We start from the raw sequence: 8627 nt of genomic DNA, 5'->3' as shown, positions 1-8627 counted from the left end.
TTGCTTGCAAGACAGTCAATAGAGCTGCTTGGTTTACTTCCGAGTAATACATTGAGAATCAGACTGTTAAGGGTAACATCCAATGTTAGCCCTAAAAAGAGCAGACCTATTTAAATGAATGGGACTTAAGCTAGTAATTTCAATGGGTTTACTCTCTGTAGGACTAATATTCGATACCACCCAAAATATTCCATGGAGGAATATTTATGAGGACCTTGGGCCACTTTTACACGGCTACACACTTTCTCTCTCACACACCTATTCTACTCCTTAGGACAGTCACTCCTAAGTAAATCCTATTCCTTTCAGGGAGATTTACTTCCTCTTACCTAGGAGCTGTAGGATCGGGGTGTTATTTGGAATTCAATTCCAACCAGTGGCATTATGATCCCAAAGATACCAGCAGAATCCCAGAGATGGCTTAGGCGGAGTGGGGGGTGGGATCGTCTCCATCCGGTTGAAATCCATCCCTGGCGGGGGTGTAAACATCCCAGATCTCACTGTCACTTTTTCTAAATAACGCGCCCTGAACTTTCTCCAAATTAGGCCCAGTCCCTTCCCTTCCGCAAAGGGTCACAAATCCCAAGGGTGCGTTTGTTCCGGTCAGAATTAAGCACATTCAAGTCCTATTGTTTTTAATGGTAGAATTAAGCCACATGCTTAACACTGCCTCATTGGAATCGATTGGGTTTAAAAGTGGATCGTGCCCTCATTATACAAGTCTAAGGCTGCAATCCTGTATCCATTTACCTGGGAGTAAGCCTCACTGAACTCAGTGGGACTTCCTTCTGAGGAAACATGTGTAGGCTCGAACTGTCAGATGTGTCCTTTCAGGTCCTCTTCTATTTGAAAGAAGAGTGTATTTTGGGGGGTGTGGTGGTGATTTGCTGGCGTGATTCGATCACTGGACAAACGCGGAGGTATTTTGATTCTCCATCGGAGTCAGAAATATAAACTTTAGCACAATCAAAGGTGGAGGGGGGTAGAGAAGTGGGGAGCGGCTCGGAAAACAGGCTTTCCTTGAATGGGAAAGGTTGGGCGCAGCAGCCCTTGAGGAGGTACTCCCAAGATGGTAATGACAAGGGCTTTATCTTCGCTTAAGCGGTTGCCCTCGGCGTCGTGATTACAATCAAAGTTCTCACTGAAGAGAGAGAGTTACGGATAGGAAGGCCGGCGAGTCGCTACCCCTGGTGTCCCTTTCAGCGCTGGGAGAGACTGGCGGTTCAGCGGAACCTCGGAACAGAGAGAGAGAGAGAGAGAGAGAGAAGAAACAGATGAACGAACTGAGAGCCAGGTAACTTTGCTGACGGGTGGGTGGGAGTTGGAAGATGGTGATGCAAACGCCAGGTCTCACCCTTTGCTAATAGTGGATGCCTTTGAAACCTTGAAAATCAGGCCGTTAGCTCCCAAAATAAATATAAAAATTTAAAAAGTCACAGGGCTTCAGTTGAAAAGGGTGAAGGAGGTGGGAAGAGAAGTCTAGGCTGAGAATGAAGGAAGGAAGGAAGGCTTTCCCCTCCCTCCTCTCTGGTGCTTTAAATCATGTCTTTAAGGTTCCTGGGAACTTGTTGTTGTTATTGCTCTCAGTCAGTGAACCAGAGAGAGGATTTTGAGTCAGAGGCGAAGGAAGGACTTTAGACTAGTTTACTAGTCAGGATTACAGAAAACGGCTTCCCTTAAAAAGGGGGGAGTTGTGGATGCGCTAAGGAAATACATTGAAGCCCCTAGGATTACAGTTAATGGTTCCGTACATGGGGTGTGTTTCGCTTTAGATGTTCCTGGGCTGGTACGTATCTGCCAGGACAGTTACTTAAGTCTGAAAAAAGGGGGTGTTTTGTGTGTGTGGGGGGGTGCGCGCAGGCGTGCGCGGGAGTGTAAAGGGCTACTCAATTTCTTCAAGGGAAGCCTGCTCGCTTTCTTAAATAGGAAGGAAAGGTGATTAAAAGGCAGCCGAATTTCGGGGGTGGGGTGGGGTTCGCCCCCCTCTACCTTTGGCAGCTTTTCTTCTTCCCAAGGTTTTCTCTAAAACGCCTTCCCAGAAATCCAAGACTTCCCTGTCATTTAGCCGGTGTTTCTGTCGGAGGACAAACGAGAGAGAAGCTGCATCGTTAGGAGCTAAAAAGCCAACACACACACACGGGGGGGGGGAGGGGGGAGAAGGGGGGAATCAGAGCATAATGATGCACCTAAATGAAGGGGGAAATGTTGCTCAGCTCGTTTTATTAATCAGACTGTCAATTTCACCCCAGAGGCCAAACCCCAGAGCAATCCATGCAAGATCTGATCGAGCTAAGGACAAGCGCTCTTCTCTCCACTCCTGGTCTTTCTGCCGCCCTACCTGGATCTATTTGTCTGTTCAGAAGCCGCCTTCATTATCCTCTGACAGGATCTTGTATTTATTTGCTTATAAACCTGTTACAATAAATGATTATTCGACCAGCGTCATTCGTACCTTAATGACGAGCGCTCCTTTTTGTGATGAATGACATTTCGGGGCTAGAAAGGATGTATGGGTCATTTTGACCAGTCATTCCCTTCGCTTTTGCATCTCGCTGGTTCTTCTGTGTTTTTTTTTTTTTTACGCCTCCCTCCAAAAGAGGTAATAATATTTAGAGACACTCGCCGGGCTGAATGCGAATTAGCCCCTACTGCAGGCGGATCATTAGGACGACCAACCCTTGGAATCTTTATATATATATATATATATATATATATATAAAATTTTTGAAGGGGTGGGGGAGAAAGCTGAGATGATGGAAAGAATAAGAAAAGAGATGATCCTGATGGAAAGAGGGCTGCACAGCCCCACGGCTGGCAAAAGGCTATCGAATTTGTCAGACTCGGCCGGCAGCGCGGTGCTGGAAGCCCTGGAAAATTCGCCCCACAGCGGCCGCCTCAGCCCGAGACTAACTTCCGCTTCTCTGCACAGCTCTATAGGGGACATCCCTGCCAAAGGCAAATTCGAAATAGACACTTTATTCAACCTTCAGCACCAGAACAGCGAAAGCGCCGTCGCCTCGGAGCTGCCGCCCTCCGACAGCAGGAAGAAAATTAGCCATTACTCAGAAGTTGCTCAAGAGGCAGAAATGAACAGCGACGTGGAGGTGGGCTGCTCCGCGCTCCGCTCGCCCACCAGCCTGACTTCCTCCCAGCTGAAGGAAAACAATAACAAAGGTAACTCTATCTCCATCTCCCTCTCTCTAAGTCTACCCCCCCCACACACACACACACCACCCAAAGCCGACGTTTACTGGGACAAGAACTTGCGGCGGAAATCCATCCATCTGGGCATTCAGCAGAACCAAATCCACAAGCTTTTTTTTTTTTAATAATTTATTTTGAATTTCTTGTTTGCTTTTGAGGCTCTGCCTGTCAAAGACCACACAGCCCATAATAGGCAGTATACTAATTACCAGGGTGTAATATGGTCCTTTCTGGAATGTATATGTACCCAGCAGTACATGGAATTATGCAAGTGTGGAGGTCATACACCATGGATGTACACACCCGGCAGTGTATCCAAATATCTCAGTGGATCTGGGGTGGTGTTTATACTCTGGTATGCTTGCATTTCTCTATCAAAGTGTGCAGCTCACAACTGGATTGATATGGTGTATCGTTGTGCACACCTTACTCGTGTATCTCGGTATTCAAGTGCATCTGTTTATCTCTCCTACAGGATTTACACAGTTTATTTGAAGATCAAAATGTCGGTTACAAGAGTATTTTTGACAGTCTGTTTCTATATGGCAAGTGTAGACAGGTGCCTCTGGCACAATTTTGATATAGTGTATTTATAACAGAGTGTTTATAACTGGGCATCTCCTAGACAGCAGTTAGACACCGTGTTTATACTTCCTACAGTGCAGTTTACGTAAAGTGTATCTGGAGGTTTCTTTTAACCTATGCAATTTCTCTCTGTGTCTGACTTTCTATTTGATATTTCAGTAAACATGCATATCCTTAAAAATAAATAAATAAATTAGTCCACTTATTTCATGTTCCTATTTCCTGCTTTATTCTTCCCCACAAAGAACGATTCCCTCAGCGTTGTTAACCTGGACTCTAAAAACAATACACCCTAATCCCTGGAATCATCGTAGCAACTTTTAAAAAGTCTGAATGGAAACAAATCCTAACCAAGGCCACTTGCACAATTATTATCACTAATCAGACGGTTTCTTTCTGGGCTGCTGGGAGATTTTTCTTTTACCAAAGGTGTCCTATCAGGACACTAATTTACAATCCAAACAGAGACGTCCTTCACTTTATAGCCACGATTTGGTGCCTGTGAAATGAAGAACGAGAAAAGCAGGCACAGTTAAGAGATGCCCAGCCGGAGTCAGAAAATCTCAGCTCCAGGGATTTTACAAAACGCATCTCTAACTTTTTTTTCCTGCGGTGAATTTGTTGCCCAGAGTAGAATCCGTTACTGATTGATTTTATTTTAAAAGAAAATGCCTAATTTTCTGGGCATCATTTGGTTATATGAAGCCATTTTTAAAAGAGCGAGCGAACGAGAGGAAAGAAGAAACTTTTATTGATTCTATTAACAGGGGCAATTTGTATCCATGACAGCCAGCATTAATTATCCGAGTGAGAGAGGCAGTCCAGGTTGCCAGCGGTGCCTGCCGCTTGGTGGAAATCCCCACACCGCGGCATCTCCCCGAGAATAAACCCCTCTTTGCTGCTTTTTCTTGGCAGGATACTCGGAAAACAACTCCACTCCCAGCACCACCACCTCGTCCTCCAGCTTAAGTAGCCTGCATGGCGGGGGCGCCTTGGGAAGTTCTAGCACCGGGGCCGATCAAGTGAGGAGGTATCGCACCGCCTTCACCCGCGAACAGATCGCCCGGCTGGAGAAGGAGTTCTACCGGGAAAACTATGTGTCTCGGCCCAGGAGGTGCGAGCTGGCGGCAGCGCTCAACCTGCCCGAGACCACCATCAAGGTACTGCAGGCGCAGCGCGACCCAGAAGGTGGGATTTGGGGTGCGAGGTGGCGGGGAAGCGAGGGTCGGAGGCCGGTTGTCTCCTGGAGCCTGGGTTTCGCGTCTCGAGCCACGTCTTAAATCACTAGGCTGGAGTAGCCCAATTCCAGCTGCGTCTCCCTGACAGCAAATGTGTGTTGAACGCCCCCGCAAATCAGGGCAATTATAACGTAATGATACACCAGACAAAACAACAAAAAACAAAAAGCCCAACCGTTCCCACCGGATTCCTTAGCTATTTTTAACTTTCCTTCCTTCCTTGGTTTCGTTCTCTCTCTCTCTCTCTCTCTCTCTCGCCCGCGCATTCTTTATTTCTGCCAGATAGACAGTTCTTTATTTTCTTCCTCTTTATTGTTTTTCACATTTTAAAAAAATAAAGGAAGGGGAAGGCAATTAATGAAATACATAAACAAAAAAGAGTTGGCTGAAGAATTGGCAACTTAACTGAGACATTTTGGATTTGGATGAGGTATTATTTCTGCCAATGCTTTCTTTTTCATTGTTAACCTTTGTATCGAATTTATTTTATATCCACTAAGGAAGCGGTAACAGTGGAATTCTATCCACACCTTCTGGAAAGTAAATCCCATGGAATTCACTGGGATTTATTCCCAGATTAGCATGTATAGGATCGAAGTCTAAGTAACGAGGCCTCTTCTGGCGGCCTATCCCAACCCTATCCTCAATATCAAGAATAGGCGGAGTATATAAAAATCAGGAGGAGAAGGAATGAAGGCCTTAATACTTTCCTAATAATAAAACTGTGTTCAGTTTTCAAGGTTACAAAACAGCATTTATTTATGCATTTGGACTAAATCTCTTCGGAAATAATCGCTTTGAATGATTTGCGCAATGAGATAAAGAAATGGGAAGGGAGGAGCTGTAAACTGAAGGAGCAGCAGAAATATAATGGTGTTTCCTTGTAAAGGGTGTTCTCCGTGGGTAGAGTCCTCAACCTTTGAATGTCAGCGGAAAATTAGTCTTATTGCCAGTTAGATCTTTGGAAAATTTGACGTTGATACGGTCTTGGAACTTAATTCGAAATCCAGTGTGTGCGAAAGTTGAAAACTTCGTTGACTAAAAAAAACCACGCCAAAGCCAAATTAAAGCCAGTGCTTCCATTCAACCACGTTAGGGATTGGCCTGTCAACTCGCAACAAGATAGTGATACGATTTCCTATTATATTTCAACGTGGAAAAGGGGTGGGGGGAATTCTCCTCTACAACGTTTAGAGGGAGGACTTTCGAGGGACAAACGATTTCCAGAGATGCTCGGAGAAGCGGGAGATGCTTCCTGACTCGGCTAGGAAATGCAAATAGTATGTACCGTGCACGTAGGTGCATTTAACGGCGGCCTACAAATCCAAACGAAAGAAGCGGGGATCGTTTCTAAGGAGCCTTGGCTTGATCCTGAATGACCGGCAAGTCCGTTTCTAGATAGGCGTCTTCGGGCATCTCCAATTGGCCATACTCAAGAAGCCCACTGCAGTCTCTGCGAGGAGGGGAGGCTAAGCGGAGGTGGACGAGTCCTGCCAGGGCTATCTGGAGGAGGCACGTCTGACCCCGCGGAAGGGGAGGAGGGGGCGAGGGGGGGCGTGCTGCTCGTGCTGTGCTGCCGTTTAAAGCCGTCCTCTCCTCTCTCCTGCCTTCCCCACTGTATGCATTCACTGCCCCGACCCCACTCCCCCCCCGCCCCCAGGTGTGGTTCCAGAACCGACGCATGAAGGACAAGCGGCAGAGGCTGGCCATGTCTTGGCCCCACCCGGCGGACCCCAGCTTCTACACCTACATGATGACCCACGCGGCAGCCACGGGGAGCCTGCCTTATCCCTTCCATTCCCACGTGCCTCTGCACTACTACCCGCACGTCGGGGTGACGGCGGCCGCGGCGGCCGCGGCGGCGTCTGGAGCGGCCGCCTCGCCTTTCGCCGCCTCCATCCGCCCGCTGGACACCTTCCGCGCCCTCTCGCACCCCTACTCGCGGCCCGAGCTGCTCTGCAGCTTCCGGCACCCGGGCCTCTACCAGGCGCCCGCCGCCGCCGCCGGCCTCAACAGCAGCGCCGCCGCCTCGGCCGCCGCCGCCGCCGCCGCCGCCGCGGCCCCGCCCGCCGGCCCCGCCCCCTGCTCCTGCCTCAGCTGCCACAGCAGCCAGTCGGCGGCGGCGGCGGCGGCGGCGCTCGGCTCGCGCGCCGCCGGCTCGGATTTCACCTGCGCCGCAGCCGGAGCAGCGGCGGCCGCGGCCTCGCAGCGCTCGGAGAGCGGCTTCCTGCCTTACTCGGCCGCCGTGCTCAGCAAGACGGCGGTGCCCTCCCCGGACCAGCGGGAGGAGGCGCCCCTGACCAGATAACTAGCCACCCCCGCCCCGCCCGCCCCGCGGCCCGGATGGCGCCGTCGTGCCGGGGCGGCCGAGGGCAGAGCGCACCGTTTTGTACGAGGGGGAGAGTCGGGGGGGGCATACACTGGAGCTCTAGCAAAAGGTTTTTTTATATATAATAGAATTATTATTATTATTATTATTATTATTCTGATTTAATATGGAAGCAAAAAAAAAAAAAAGATGGCTGCTGAAAAGGGTGGTTTGGCCCCAGGGAGGGACCAAGGCATTAACTTCCCGAATTTCTGTACCCCCATCTCTCTCAGTGCTAGGATCTGTGTGGACCGAACGATCATTTCCAGACGCTTGCCACTCGCGCCAACCCGCAGAGAGTCCCGCACAGCTCCCCCTGCTGGCGACAACGGGAACTCTTGGGTGTCTCCGAACTAAAGGCTCTGATTTATTTTTATTTATTTTTATTTAAAAAATAAAAATGTGGCTACCTTTCCCTTTACAAATTGTTTGGCTATCTTGATATATAACTCCCGCCCTCACACTTTTAATTTTATGTCTGTTTTTGTTTTTATTTTTTTCTAAAAGCAAAACCGAACCCCTGAAGTTAGTGGGAATTTGGCTGAGGAGGAAGCAGACAAACAAACCCTGAAGCAATTAGCCACAGAGATGCCTGTGGTTAATGGGCGCAGAAAGTGGCTGTTTTGGAGGGAGGGGAAATGCGATTCTTATTTCGTTCTACTCTTGCCCTATTGAACTGGAAACGGCTGGCGTATTTTTAGACGGGAAGGCCCCTCCAAAAGAGTGGAAAGCTAATAAGGCTGCTGTAGTTAGGCCGGTAAAAGGAAGGGAAGTGTGCGACTGACAGCGCGCTAGTCTAGAAAATAGGGGGAGGGATTTTTAAAAGAAAGAAAAAAGCCTCATGTTTTCTGAGTACCCTCGTCCACATTATCTGGAAAATACTTGAAACTTTCTTGGCATGTGACGCATTGTTCTGAATGACTGACCTTCCGGATACTCTTTTCTTTAATTTTGTATTATTATTTCCCCCCAAAAGATGTGTGTGTGTGTGTGTGGGGGGGGGACACTGGCTCTCGGCGTTATTTCCTCACACGGCTTTTGGCTCTGACAAGCCGCCACCGAATAACAGAGAGACCAGTCCCCCCCCCCCCCCGGTTACTGGAGGGACTTCCGTGAACTTGGAGAAAGGCACATCAAAAACCACCGGTGTTACTGCCGTGTCAATTTTGATGCTAATAATGTGCAGATTATGACGAAAATTGCCAATCATGTTCTCTGATGGACCTCCTTTG

The 8627-nt window shown here is 48.6% G+C and overlaps 1 protein-coding gene across 1 annotated transcript; it reads left to right on the top strand.

Annotated features, from left to right (window-relative positions):
- The first annotated feature begins 2750 nt into the window (after positions 1 to 2750).
- On the top strand, positions 2751 to 7335 carry EVX2 (even-skipped homeobox 2). The gene is made up of 3 exons (XM_084829782.1): positions 2751 to 3174; positions 4705 to 4949; positions 6688 to 7335. The coding sequence occupies exons 1-3, from the start codon at positions 2751 to 2753 to the stop codon at positions 7333 to 7335; spliced, it is 1317 nt and encodes a 438-aa protein (XP_084685908.1).
- Positions 7336 to 8627: the final 1292 nt, after the last annotated feature.

Source organism: Heloderma suspectum, chromosome 1, assembly GCF_057233095.1.
Source record: "Heloderma suspectum isolate Gila_16-S chromosome 1, 16-S_ref, whole genome shotgun sequence".
In the NCBI taxonomy this organism is placed as follows: domain Eukaryota; kingdom Metazoa; phylum Chordata; class Lepidosauria; order Squamata; family Helodermatidae; genus Heloderma; species Heloderma suspectum.
Note: the sequence above shows the minus strand (reverse complement) of the source record. Positions and strands in the feature narration are given on the sequence as shown.

Coding starts and splice junctions, on each gene's coding strand:
- EVX2 (XM_084829782.1), top strand. CDS start 2,751: ATGATGGAAAGAATAAGAAAAGAGATGATCCTGATGGAAAGAGGGCTG. Junction 3,175..4,704: donor GAAGGAAAACAATAACAAAG/GTAACTCTATCT, acceptor TTTTCTTGGCAG/GATACTCGGAAAACAACTCC. Junction 4,950..6,687: donor TGCCCGAGACCACCATCAAG/GTACTGCAGGCG, acceptor CCCCGCCCCCAG/GTGTGGTTCCAGAACCGACG.